We start from the raw sequence: 15,114 nt of genomic DNA, 5'->3' as shown, positions 1-15,114 counted from the left end.
CTCTCTCTCTCTCTCTCTCTCTCTCTCTCTCTCTCTCTCTCTCTCTCCCCTTTATTCTTCCGTACTTCAGCTTCAAAGTGGTTTCCCCTAGTCACTCTCATTGTTCCCTTTGGATTAGTTTTCCCAAATGTGGTTGATAGAGGAATGATTGTTCAAGACGAAGGACATTTAAAATCGTTAGGAATCGGTTACTCGATGTACCGTCATCATTAACGTTATGTAACTTTTATGTTCATTCGTTCCCATCGATAAGGAAAGCTAATCCCGTCGGATAATAATATCATCGTAGATCGTTCGTTTCACGATTGTTCGATAAATCCTTGGAATTATCCATCACAGCTAGAGGAAGCATCAACTCCACTTGCTACGGGATAAGCATCGATTCTACTATACATCCACCTGTTGTCGAGGCATATTACGAGGGTCAATCCGTGTCATGGCACGTCGTTACGAGAAGGAGAACATCGCCGTGGTATCTGCGAAGCGAGGTTGATCTAACGATAGCTAGCTGGTAGAGAGTAAGGCCGGACTTAGAACCTAATGCAATTGGTGCAATAACTAACAATTAGCCAGTTACGTTAGTAGCGCTCGGGTTAGCATATTACCGAAGCGAACGGACTTGCACAAGCGAGAGAATACAGACTGGCATTGGGAGAGAGAAACGTCGGAATCTCGGGATATCATCCACTTCGCCTTTGGAGGGTGTGTGTGGGGGGAGGATCGCGTGTGGATGCCTTCGAGCTACGACCTTAACGTCTAGGTTTCTGCTCCCTCCCTTATCCCCGCCCCTCCTTTCTCTTCGGACTTCTCCTTCTCTGTACGTGTGTGTGTTTCTACGCGTCTATCTGTGTTACGCTACGTTCGTGACGTCTCGTAAGTGTGAGAGAGGAGACTACATCAACGAACAGCAGACGTACGATACACGGCGGACAGGTTCGGAGAACGCGAGGCAGGTTAGGCGCGTTAGGGACAAGCTATTAGCCTTCGTGCTCCACGCTATTACCGCACGGACATATTGCTTCCTGCTGTTGATACGATGGATCAAGCCTCTCCGTCGGAATACACCTATACCGTGAATCTCTCTCTCTCTCTCTCTCTCTCTCTCTCTCTCTCTCTCTCTCTCTATCTATCTATCTATCTATCTATATCTATCTATCCATCTATCTCTATCTCTACCTCTATCTCTGTCTCTGTCTCTGTCTATCTATCTATCTCTTTTAGCTCCATCTCTATCTTATTCTCTCGCATTTAATTTCTTCTCGCAGTTTCACCTGATCTTCTTCTTCCTCCTCCTCTTCTTTCTCTTTCTCTTTTTCTTTTTCTTTTTCTTTTTCTTTTTCTTCTTCTTTACTAGAAGACGTTCCACTCGGCTTTATTGAAGACGTAAATCTGAACTTGTTCCATCGTCGATCATCGGTTCATCTTCTCGAAAGGTTTTTTTTAATAGTTCTTCATTAGATAAGAAATATTTTAAGGATTTTTATATTATACGATCTAATCGACTTTCCTTCCTGTGCATTTTTTAATAGAAAAAAGATTTCCCTTCTATTCTCGAATGTTTTCAATAATTAACTGCCAGTTTTTTGTTTGAACAGTCCGAGCAACATTGCTTTCTCGTCCGTATCCTTCCTTTCTCTATTTTTGATTAGAAAACACCAGAAATTACGTTTTGCCATTCTCAACGTATCTCTACGTATCTTTTCTTTTCTTTTACTTTTCATCTTTCTATCCATTCACCGTAGACAGATACTCTTTTAGTTCTTCCTTCTTCTCTATTTTCAACTTCTACTCGCATGCAATCATAACGAACAGTCATTGATCTCTCCAATCTTTCTCACTATCCTCTTTCTCATATTACTATGAAAATATAACAGACATATTAAATATTTATCTAACAAACGCGCGATGCATCATAATATTTAATAACTTTTCATTTTGGTCATTAATACAACGATGACGATAATTAACAAAATCATTTATTTTCCTTTAAAACTTTTTTTTTCAACACGAGAAAATAAATACAAAGAGTAAATACTCGGCAGTTAAAAGGAAGCAATTAAAAAAACATTTCTCTCTTCTCTCTTTCTCTCTCTCTCCCCCCCCCCCTCTCTCTCTCTCTCTCTCAGAGAAAATATCGTTCCATCAGCGTTGCAAAAACAAAACAGAAGTCTAACGAAAAGGGTTCGTCGAAAATAAGTCCGAAGGATGACGGACGGGTAGTTTGCTGATCGCTCCAGGCGAAATAAAGTGTTTCGAGTGCTCGTAGATTTACGAGCGGAGCTTTAAAGCTATCTTTTTAACGGAAGTAAGCTCGAGCTCGTCCGCGTATTACTCGCGATACGCTCTTATTAGGAAAGCACCCTCGAAAGCGTGTAACTCTCGAGGCCATATCAGAGACTGCTGTAGAACGACAATTATTCTCCCCCTTTCTCTCTCTCTCTCTCCCTCTCCCTTTTTTTTACTCTTTCTCTTTCTCTTTCTCTTTCTAACCAGTAAGAGGCCGTCGGACGTTATAACTGGGACGATGAGAGTAATCGGGCGATCCTCTTTTGTGGCAGATAGTCTTTGCCCTCGGGACTTTAATTTAGGTACGGCTCGCTTATTTCGTTTCCCTTAAGAGAAAGAGAAGGGTAGTCGACGTTTCTACCAGTAGTAGCTTTGCCCTGGAGTTTCAGGGTCGACAAGTATGATGGATCGTCTTGGACCAATTGCTTTTCTGGTCTTTCGAAATCGTGCAAAGGGATTCGTGTGAGACAATGACATTTCGATGTATTTTTGAGAAATAGTATAGAAACGATTGCAATCTCACAATATAATCATTGGATCTTGAAATAATAAAATTAATAAATAAAATAATAAATATCGTTATTGTATAATTATTCGTAAGAAAGATATAAGAGTAAAATTACGTTGGCTTTTTTTTTTTACAGAGATACTGTGATAAATTATATTCCATTTCATCTGATTACGAGTGAACATATATTCGTATTATACAAAGATCGTTTTGTTTAGATCTTTGCGCGTAGAACAGAACCCATTTTCTCGTTTGTCGCTTAAAAATAAATATCCCTATGCGGTTAATTCTGTCGCAATACGTTACATTATTTAACAGTTTGCGGTTTTCATTGTTCGCGATATTTTCATTTAAATGTACTGTATTAATTTAATTCGATTAAAACATTGAAGTACGCGTGATCAAGCTGTTAGTTTGATATCTATCGTCGTTGTTTTAAAAAGGGAGGGATATTAGAAAAATATATTATTATATACTTAATAGGAAGGAATTGGTAAATAAAGAATTATCGACAAAGTATAAAAAGAAAATCAATGTGCTTTATTAGGAAACACTTGAGATCCGTTCGAATTAAATCATTTATTGAGGAAATATTCGTGTGATTGTAAATCAGGAATGCTTTCGTTCAATAATAGCCAACTACTTCAATCTAACTTTAATTTTATCGTTGTCGCAGTACCTTTATAATGAATTGAATTTTTTATTTTCGTTTTACATCTAATATCCGGTTGTCTCTCGACCTTTCGACCTTACGCTTTATTCCGATTGCAGCAAAAATATTCGCATTCATGTATTTTAGAAGGAAAGCTTCCGGCCATTCAAGAATCTTATCATCACTTATTCATGGGGAAGCAAAATCGTTCTTAATTATAAGTCGTTAAAAATAATTAGATCTCCATATCCTTATTTATCTTTCATTTATCACAGGTATCATCTCGTTATAATATATATTTGTTCAATTCAATTCTAGATTGTCAGGTTTAGAAAACAATCGGTCAGAATTACCCTTGATCCAACGTCAAACTAAAAGATTTAACAGATAATAGATCCCTCTAAAACATCTAATGGAGGAAATGCAATATTTTAATAGAAGACGAATCTCCGGATGTGACTTCATAAATTCGACTTTGACGTGTATGAATGTGCGGGTACGTTCATCTCTTGTTGCAAGAAATCTTATGAGTAAGGCTAGAAGATTGAGAACGCTCGGTGAGTAGGGTAACATGTAGCAGAGAAAGAGAATAAGAGAAGAGAAAGAGAGAGAGAGAGAGAGAGAGAGAGAGAGAGAGAGAAGGAGGAGAAGGAGTAGGAGAAGGAAGGAAGAGAAGTATAGACCAAAAGGAAGGGTAGGGAGATAGATTGGGGATTGCGGCACGCCATTTACTCTCGTTAACGCGATATAGCCTCGTCCAGCTCCCGTGGCAAATTCTCCTCGTAGTTACAAGGACACACAGGTATAATGGGCTACGGAGGCCGGAAACTATCTACGAGTGAACGCACATCGATGTGTGAGGACGAAACATGGAGTGAGAGGGACAGTGGGTGAAGGGTTGAAGAGCTAGAGGAAGAGATAGAGAGAGAGAGAGAGAAGGAAGGGTGGCTTCGACGCTTAAACGGGATAACCCTGCCAGGGATTAAATCGTTCTCACCCCTTTCTGTCCTACCTACTCCAGTACTATCCACGATTATGTCGCATATCGACCCTTTACACCATTCTACCTAGTTCCGGTATCCTTCTCCCCGAGATTAGATGTTAGCGCGGCCCGTTTCCTCGCTGATATCGAGGTCAGTGTTTCGTAGAATCGATGTAACACGTAACACGATAATGCACAGGATAATATTCAGGATTTAACGTTGAAAGTAATTTTATTTCCAGAGGATTCACGCGTACTCTCATTCTCTGTAGGAATAGGGGTTGAAAATCAGGTCGCGGCTGAACGTGACCAACGACGCGATTATTGGTCGTCAAATATTTACGTTTAAATCAGTTATACGGTTTGCATAATGGACGAAAATTTGGAATATCGTAGCATTAATTAGGTACATAGATTCTATTATAGTTAATAAATGTTGCATCAAACATGCTCTTTTCGACGGGAATTCACAATGAGAGGGAAAAGAAAGAAAAAGAGAAATTGAGCGTTGCAGAATACGGATGAATGAATGAATGAATGAATGAATGAATGAACGAACGAACGAATGAACGAACGAACTAACTAACGAACGAACGAACAAACGAACGAACGAACGAACGAACGAACGAACGAATAGGTTGCGTTTTATCTCTGAATCGTTTCTCGTGGTGAAATACCGGTAATCCTCGAAAGTGCCGAGACATTAGAATTTTGCGATTCGCGCAAGCGAACTTAGCAGCCGACTCGTATCTTACGAAGTTACGACAGCTACGTAAGTACGAATATCTCAGCGTTTTTAAAATTCCCGAGCTAAACTTATTCGCTCGATACTTCGGATATACTTCGTGGACATTCTTGCCGAGAGAGAATCTTCGGACTTTTTAACGCGAACATTTTTCTTTTTTCTTCTTCTCTTCTTTTTTCTTCTTTTTTTTCTTTGTAAGTATGCGCATGAGAGAGAAGATGGAAGATAGGGATATCTTTGTGAAGAAATTCAAAGACAATGGAAGATTCCTGAACGTGAATTTACATTTACATCTCTCTTTCTCGATTCACTTAAATAGTGAAAAAAAAATGTGAGACGGAAAGAAAAAGGAGGATGAGTCGGGGAGACAGTTTAACGAGCGTTTAGATTTTATAAATTCGTATTTAACAAGGAAACGACGTCAAAATAAAATTAGCGGTAGGCAAAGCTCACATTAAGATTGTTCCTTATTATTCTCCCGGCGGTAGGATCTCCGTCAATTTAAGAATTAACTTTCGACCCTCTCTTTCTCTCTCTCTCTCTCTCTCCCTCCCTCTTTCTCTCTCTCTCTCTCTCTCACTCTGTCTCTCTCTCTCTCTTTCTCTGCCTCTCTTTTTCTTTCTCTTTCTTTCGGGTTTCTGCCTGCTTCGCAACGACTCAGCGTTTCTGCGAACGGAACTGTACGTAAAGAGAAAGAAGGAGAGAAACGAAGATATAGATAGAGTCAAAGAGAGGCAAAAGAAGAGAAGAAGAAGAAGAAGAAGAAGCCGGGATTGCGGAGGGCTCAAAGGATCTCAAGAGTCTTTAGGGGCTAGAAACGAGTTAATCGCTGGCCGGAAACGCGAGGAAAGCGTTAAGACTCTCCTCGTGACTCGAGCTTTCCGCGTCACTATTTTCTTTCTCTACCTTTAGATCATCTTTTCTCCAACACTGTGCTTACTTTGACTTGTTCCATTTCGTACCTTGAATTATAATCAGATCGAGTGTGCCTCGATTGATTTTAAATGCTACTCCATTTACAATTAACAAAAGTGGTACCGAAACAAATAATAAAACATTGAAATATACGTGAAATTTTGCGTATACACGATTAATGTGCAAACGAGTAAAGAGTGGAGTTGTATATCTTATATATGATATATATATATATATGGGGAATGAAAATTTGAAGAAAAAAAAAAAAGAGAGAGAGAGAAAGGAAACGAAACGAAAACAAAAAAGAATATGCTAGTGTAAACACATCAGCAGGTAGTGCGAACTAGTTAAAAAAGTGTACAATCGTGTACGGTGTTTCTCTCTCGAGACGGTCGTTTATAGCGTTAAAAAACTCTTCGTTATATACAGCTCAAGTATCGCGACGAAGCGTTTCTTCGCTAGTCCCGCGAGTCGAGATTCATGATTACGTCGCTCCCGTAGGATATCGTATGCGTTGCTTAATGCGAATTTACTTGACGCGATAAAAAGGTCGTAGAAGGTACCTATCCACGAATAACGCGACTTTTCCGAGAAAATTTTACATTTTAACCTTTCTACGTTATTGCGACAGATGCTGGACGTGAAGGAAGGCGGCAGAGGTGTCTTCGTCTGCAGCAGCCCTGGTCCAGATCCTTACACGTCTCAGGATCTTTATAATCCTGTCTACGAGGAACTCAGCAACGGTGAGCACGCTTATTTATAGTTTTTCTTTTATTTCAAACTTTGCTACGATCGGATAGTTTATTTGAATGATGTTTTATTTGAACAAAAGAGACAAAAAAAAAAGAAGGAAAAAATATAAAAGAGAAAAGAAACTATAGAATACGACACGAACGGAAAGAGACACGATAGATAGGATTTATTGGATTTCTATAGCTGAAACTTTAATTCCGACCTACCTATAATGAATCTTCCTTTGAATCTTTTATCGATAAAGTTTTTCTTAAATCTTATAAAATTTTTATAGAAGAACGTTATCGATATCTTTGACCTATAAGATATTCTTCACTCGTTAGTAGATACTTATTCATTCTAGATGAGACTAGCCTTTGAAGATGTGAGGATTATCGTAGACAGTTATATGCAGGATCGTCGATCCAAGCAGAGAGAAAACATAGGTACTTGTTTTTCGATCGTCTGTGCCCGTTTGTCTGTCAGTTCGCTTGTCACGATTAACACGAGCCTTTGAGTTGAACCCTTCTCTGAACTTTGTCGGCTAACATGAGTTTGCAAGCCTCCTTCCCTCCCCTGTCTCTGTCTCTCTCTCTCTCTCTCTCTCTCTCTCTCTCTCTTTCTCTATATATTTATCTATCTATTTATCTATCTATCTATCTATTTCTTTCTCTATTCCATTTATACCTTACTGACTCTTTATCGTAGCCGGATCCAGCTTTGAAGAGAGAAGGGGTGGAGATAAGCGTGACACGACCTCTGACTTATACTTCCCATTAGTCCGACGGCTAATTAGCATGGTGATGAGGCTTTCGACGTTTGACGAGGATGCGGTAATCGAATATACATGCCGCACGACGTACATTAGTCGTAACCACCAATCCATTCGACTACCCATTTCTCTACTCTCTCTCTCTCTCTCTCTCTCTCTCTTTCTCTCTATCTCTATCTGTCTCTCTTTCTCTCATTCACTCATTCCAAGCTGCGGAAGTACTTCACACGTTACCGACCGAAAATACTTCTTCAAGAGATACGTAGGATTGAAAGAAGAAAGTTCCGAACGTTCGTAGACATCTTCGAGAACTGCCTTCTCAAACTTTGAAAATCTTTCACCGTACTATTCTTTTTCTCTTTGAAAAGATTTTTACGATTAAAGAAGTATTGAGTGTTGCAAGTAAATAAGGATTCGCAAACGTGAAACGTTGAAATGATTGAAACCCATGAGTGTTTCGAGATTCGAGATCGTATACGCTATGGCACGTAACTTTATCTTTACTCAGAGAGTAAAGGATATTTCAAGAGGATATTCTTCGCGAGGATGTAATATATCTTGGGAGATATTCGAGTGAAAAAGAAAGAGGGAAAAGATAGAAAGAGAGAGAAAGGAAAAGAGACAGAGAGAGAGAGAGAGAGAGAGAGAGAGAGAGAGAGAGAGAGAAGAGAGGTTACTTAATGTCAAGTGAAGTTAGTTCATAGCACCTTGATTTCATTCAAGGACATTCGTAGTTACACGTCTCTTCTTCCTCTCAACTTTTCACCTTAGTCCTCTCCCTTATCTTGCCCTTTTCTCGATATTTCTTAATGCAATCACTTTGGACTTACCGATTGGTTCGTTTCTCATGAAATTTCTCATATTTTTGACTGCGAATGATAACAGTTTAACAAAGTAAAAAAGAGTAAGAACATTTAGAAATAATAAATGAAGAATATGACGAGGAGAGAGACAAAGAGAAAAATCGGAATATAACTATACCAAATTGTTTCGATACTTATTCGAAGCTCGTAACACGTGCTTTATAAACTCTTCAAAATTTATATTATCTTTTAATAGGATATAGATTAAATTAAATACTTTTTTCCTTTTCTTTTTTTAAATAGAAAAATTATATCGAATAATTTTCAATTGATCCTGACGATTGATTAATTTATCTAACGATTTTATATCGTCATAACCACGACATTATTACGTTTTAACGACAAATAAATAATTCATATTCTCGTTCGAACGATAATATCTGAAAATATTAGAAAAGTGAAGGAACATACTCCAGCGAAGACAATCCAATAGCAGTAATAAAAGAATTTATTTCTCCACGTAACAAAAAGTTCGCTCATCTTTGTGTACTACCATAATACGAAGAGAAAAGTCTCGTACTCGCGTCGGATTATAATCTAACCAAAGGTCGACACGAGATACGCAAGTTGTTATAGCAACGTTGTCGTACGAGCGTGAACTATACTTTCATTAACAATGAACAAGTATCGTGTGCGCTCACGAGCTTGCATAACGTTGCACGCGTGAATAATGCACTCGAGTGAGCTAACGGAATAGAGTTAGACTGACGGTAACGTGCCTCGTAAAACCAGAAAGAAAAAGAGAGAGAGAGAGAGAGAGAGAGAGAGAGAGAGAGAGAGAGAGAGAAGGGATACAGCTGACTTGTAAAACAAGCAAACAAGCAAAAATAAAAAGCAAAGGTTAAAAAACAAGAATAGGTGCGCGAGAACGAGCAAAAAGGCTTCTCCTACATGTCGTGAAACAACGACGTACCGGACGTCATTCGTTTCGTTACCTGTACATTCCTCTTTGCAGACGACAATGGCGGCCGCAACAGTGGAGGCCGTACCGCTACCGGCGAAATTTCGAGCCAAAAATTTACTGCTACCCTCGAAACACCCACACGTAACTCCCCTTCTCTCCGTACCCTCTGGAATTTGTTTGCCTTCGAAACGTCCGAATCCTCGATTTAGCTCTACAGTCGAATAAACGCCGAAATATCGGTCTCTCGCGTGTGCTACATTGATATACCGATATACAGACAAATATATATATACATATATACATATATTGTAACGAGCAAAAGTATAAACATACATTGCTAGTCTTATAAAGAAGACGATAATACTAGTAATTGTTTGATTGACCGATAAAATATAAATAATTACAAAGAGAATCTGTGATAAATAAAATGTAACAATTTATTTTCATTTATGTTAATAATATTCGTATTATTTTATAAAAATAAAGACGTGAAACTATGTTTATAGGCTTGCATGTTTCCTTGGAAACGAATGGTATAACAAATACATGATGGAGAGTGATACAACTAGTATTAATTTAAGATTTTAAATTAATGTTTTGTCTATTTTCCGTAATTCTTTTTGTTTTTTGTCTTTTTTTACTTCTTCTAGTTTGCGTTGCGTACTGCCTATTAAGTTTTTAATTATTTCGGATTTGATTTTATTCTGTTTCTGTTCTCTGCTCCACAACTTATGAATACTTGAAGATGGATTATCATACTTTGCCAGCTATCTTTTCACAATCAACCACAAATTTTCAATCAGATTCATATTCGGATTTAGCGAGCCAATTTTTTAATATTACTTCTTTTTCATTGACCAGAATTAATAACAAAGGATAAATTATTTTGTAAGCTGTTGAAATATTCTGTTTTATAAGATATTGAAATATTATTTGTTTTGTAAGATGTTCAAATATTAATAGCTATGTAGCAATTAATTGCTATATTAATATTATGTATTCTTTGTATGTAATATCATTGATTTTAACTAAACGATTATCATCCTTGTAAAACGACTCCAATACTTTATAAATCTGCAACTTCATAATTTTTTATAATAGTCATTTGATTTATATTATCGAATATTCAATATCAAAGGATTCTCCATCGTTTTCAAATTTATTTATTTTTATCTCATTAGAGCGAATAACTTTTCCAATTTCCTATGATTTATTCTTTGTACGTATCAACAAATTTCTTTCGTAATCTTATATTTTTATTTCTAAGAATATTTAATTCGCATTTCGTTTCTTTCGCATTTAAACCAATTTCCTTCGCAAAACAATAAACGTTTCATTCACTAGCCTCTGTTTCAATCTCTTTAGCAACGATTGTTGGCATTTTATGACATTCAAACCAAATACGACGTTCAATTTCATATGCTTCTCTGTCAGAAATTATTTGCGGCCTACCATTTGTTGAACAATTTGACGTAATAAAATATGTTTCTCTTTTTTATTTTCGAAACTATTCCATGACTCACGCCACATTTCTCTGCAATATTGCGCAATAATAAACGTTTATAAACAAATAATACTATTTTTTTTTTCTCACTGAGTAGCTCTATTTTAATTTAATCGTTTGAAACAACTTATATACTGAGAAATTATTATGCAATCGTGTCTTATGGTAATTAACAATCAGTACTTGTCAATTATTTCATTTCTTCACTGTTCATTTGTTATTCCATTCATTTCTGAGAGAAAACTGTAAAAATAATTTAAGTCCCTATTTTAGTGAAATATACCAAATGTTATTAACATAAATGAATATAAACTGTTACATTTTGTTTATTATAATAAATTCCCCTTGTAACTAAATTTACTTAATCTTTATCAGTCAATCAATTTTTGATAATATTATCGTAGTATTGACAGTATTATCGTCTTTTTTATAAAACTAGCGTTGTATATTTACATTTTTGCTCGTCACTATATATATATATATATATATATATATATATATATATATATTTACATATATACATACATATATGTAGTTTCGAATGAAATAACCAAATCATAAAAATGTAAAGCGACGAGTCGTCAAGCTTTGCTTACATAAGATTCGGAAATAGAATCGATCGATCGTCCTAGTCCTTTTTTCGATAGTACTAAAATTAAGCAAATATGATAGAAAAGTCGAAGGAAGAGTTCAAGACGAAGTCAATCTTCTCGTTGGTAAAGCGCGCGAGTAGACGGAATAAATGAACTAAAAAGGTATATAACAGATACTAGGAAGTTGTATGAGTGTAACGGCAAATAATAAATCCCACGGATTAATCCATTTATAACGAAAACTCCGAGCATGCTGTTTGCTTTCGTCGAACGCAGTGCTTCTCGTTTCTTTCTGTCTATCTATCTATCTATTCCTCTCTCTCTCCCTCTCTCTCTCTTCTCTCTGCTAAAAATAAAACAATTGAATTAATCCGTTAAGTCGATGCATCGATCGAGCAAGGGGTGGTGATCGTAGATAAAGAAAAAAGGAAAAAAAGAGAAAGAAATATAGGGGATGTTAATTTATTTTCTGCATTTTTTTTTTTTTTCTTTTATATAGGGGACCACCCGGAGACAGATGAGGAGAGCGAGTTGAATGCACGAAATCGTTTACATCATCATCATTGTCATCATCGTCGAGCATCGACATCGAAACCTGCCAGCGAAGACGAGTTCGCCGAAGATGAACTTTCGGTCGGTGAACCCTCCGAGGCAAGGATGCTCACGTCAAATGGTCCCGCATGGGGCACGTGTCCTGCCGGAAACAGACAGCCAAGGGAGCGAAGGGGTAGAAGCCCTAGGAGTCTCGATCGACGCAAGAGAGACAAAAGTCACGACGTCGGCGAGTTCCACGAGGGGATGCTCCTCGATGCTTTGCTACAACTTTATCCTAGCGTGGCAGGTACGTTCGATTTCCGTTACCATGGTAACTATTCATCCTTATTCCGAATCGAAAACGATCTAAGCTTTTCCTTGAAATATTAATAAAGATCTAATCTAATACACGATGTACTGTTATTTTTCGCCTTTAGATATTATTATTTTATCGAACATCGATACAAATCTATAACCTAAAGTATACTTGTCTTTATTGAAACAAAGTTTTCAAAATTTATTCAATACTTCAAATAAATATGATACAAATAAATATTGACATATATATATTTATATATATTATATACATCTATATATATATATATATATAGATAGATAGATAGATGAAAGATTTATATACACCAGATCAAGCTTAGACATTTTCACTAATATTCATACATCTGACGATTAGTTTATTTTTCAGGCGTAGCTGGGAGCAGAACGAACAGTAGTCAACGACAACAACAATCCGTCCCTTCGGTGGCACATAGGCTGCCATATTTCGTGCCGCCGATGCCAGCAGCTCAAGCTCTCAGACTCGAAGAAAATCCATACGAGAGCGTGCCCGTTCTCGGGCCGCTTCATCGTTACTCCAGTCAAAGCAGAAGTAACAAGGAGAGATCGAAGAAGTCAAACGAAAAGTACAAGTACATGAGTGCTAGTCGTGACGGTGGTGTTGGTGGTGGTGTTGGTGGTGGTAGTGGTGGTGGTGGTGGTGGTGGTGGTGGTGGTGGTGGTGTCGGTGTCGGTAGTGGAGCTGGTGGTAGCTGCAATCAATATACTGCCGATTATTATGGTCTTCAAAATCAAGAAACGACGCCAGTTTACACACAAGTTGGCGGAGACACTTATTCCTCGGACACTTACTCTCAACCAACAGACAGACTCTACAACGAGGACAAGTATACACAACCGGTTTATTATGCGCCTAGAGATAACGATCAGGTCTCTTCAGGAAGATTATACCAAGGTCAACCGGACAGTAGCTTCGGTAGCGACAGTGGTTACAGTCATCATACATCTGGTACCACGGGAACCAGTGGCACACGTGGCAGCAATTCGAGAACCAATCACAGAAAGGACAAACATCGAAATTCTCATCATTCTCATCATTCCGCCGATTACATCGTTTCTTAATGAATATGCGAATGAACGAGACTGTTTACCTGGTTATAACGATGGATCCTGCTTCTTTCTCAAATCACGAGAGAAAGAAAGAGAAAAAGGGGAAAAGATAGGAAGAAAGAAAAAAGAAAGGAAGAAAGAAGTGTTGGTGCTTATTTTTTATCGATAAACAAACACGGTGATCGATTTGATTATCTTTTTCGTTGACGTTGTTTTATTTTATTTGTTAAGAGAGTCCATTGGCTCTTTGTTATTGTTCCTTGAAGTTTAGGAGTTTCTACATGACGTACGTTTCTCCTAGTTTGTTTTATAAGCGGCCATGTGTTTTTGTTCGTAAGGACCGATTGAAAACGTGCAAAGACACGATACCCTGAAACAAGAAGTGACAGTGATCCTTTAATATAATATATTACCGCGTAACTATTTAATACTAAATTATTTGCAATTAGTACTCAGGCTAGTACCAAAGCACGCTGTGTTTAGAAACATTGCGTTTTCCTTTTCTATTCTTCTATATTTCCTTACTCTAACTCGTTTATAAGTCATAAGTAAGAAAAGAGGAAGATCGGTTTGAAAGGCCAAAGCGTTTTTGTGCGAGACGTGCGACTGTCGTGCGAGAAGAAGCAACGTTCCAACGTTGATACGATCGAATATAAAAAGGGAAATGATACCCTTGACGAATTTTAAAGGGGCAGCTCGATTACGAACTAGCCTGAACAGAAATTAGATAGATTAGTCCATCCACTGCCACGCGATCGAGTCATAGATCGGCCGTACATAATTATTATAGTCAGTGTCACTCGACACGTTTTCGTACAAACGCTGACGCAGAAGGTTCCTTCCGCGTTTTAATCATACCGGTTTGAGAAAATTCTTTGATATCACAATTTCGCATATATAGCGATCGTTAATAGAATATCTTTTTAGAATGCTTCGTACGAACCTACGCTAAACATTTATTAAAAAATCATTTAATATCGAAATACACACACTGCCCGTACATACCTCCGACGAATAAAACGATTTCTCGAAGCAATTAAAGAAAACTTCGTATTTTTCTAACTCCCTTCGTAGAGAAAGGACGAAGAACGAAAGGAATGAATATGGGAGATGAAGACGCTTACGTTTATCATTTCATTTAAACCAATTCCCGATCGTGGAAATATTCGATTCTTTCGAATGAACGAGAAACGAATTAAGACGATACGTCTAATTGCCACTCGTCAAACGATGCTGGTTACCATCGAGATATCGATTTAACTTTGTTACGATTTATTCGCCGTTTGAATCATTCGATAGCATACGATATAAGATCCAATACACAGACAAAAAATCGAGGTTCTTTTCCGAAGCTTTTTTCTGTTTTTTTTTTTCTTTTTTTTTTTTTTTTTTTTTTTTTTTCTTAATTTCTCTTTCGATCTCCGATATGCGGGTAATCGATTACATGCGAAATTTCAATGGAACTTTCAAATACGTATTTCGTACCGTTGAAACGGCGTTTTCGAGTTTCGTTTTACCGCATACGCCTACCTATTTGCAAAGCATGTGGCTTCTCGATCGACAACAATCAAACCTCTTGAATTTTTAATGCAGTCTCCTTCGATGGGGATGTACAATTACTTTGAAAAACCGCAAAGCCGAGCTATCGAGAAAATAAGTTAGACGTAACGTTATCCATTATTCATCGAGATACGTAGTTCTCGGAATAAAAAAGAAATAA

General features: G+C 37.4%; 1 protein-coding gene across 1 annotated transcript in view; it reads left to right on the top strand.

Annotated features, from left to right (window-relative positions):
- The window catches only part of LOC122637874 (inactive histone-lysine N-methyltransferase 2E), a 394,264-nt gene extending 380,435 nt beyond the window's left edge, over positions 1–13,829 (top strand). The window contains exons 6-9 of the mRNA XM_043830365.1: positions 6,720–6,831; positions 11,956–12,297; positions 12,694–12,954; positions 13,027–13,829. Of these exons, the coding sequence (XP_043686300.1) occupies positions 6,720–6,831; positions 11,956–12,297; positions 12,694–12,954; positions 13,027–13,406 (1,095 nt within the window). The 3' untranslated portion in view covers positions 13,407–13,829. The remainder of the gene's footprint in view (positions 1–6,719; positions 6,832–11,955; positions 12,298–12,693; positions 12,955–13,026) is intronic.
- The last annotated feature ends 1,285 nt before the right edge of the window (positions 13,830–15,114 follow it).

This window comes from Vespula pensylvanica, chromosome 2 (assembly GCF_014466175.1).
Source record: "Vespula pensylvanica isolate Volc-1 chromosome 2, ASM1446617v1, whole genome shotgun sequence".
Lineage (NCBI taxonomy): Eukaryota > Metazoa > Arthropoda > Insecta > Hymenoptera > Vespidae > Vespula > Vespula pensylvanica.
The sequence above is the reverse complement of the archived record's forward strand: the minus strand, read 5'-3'. Positions and strand labels throughout refer to the sequence as shown.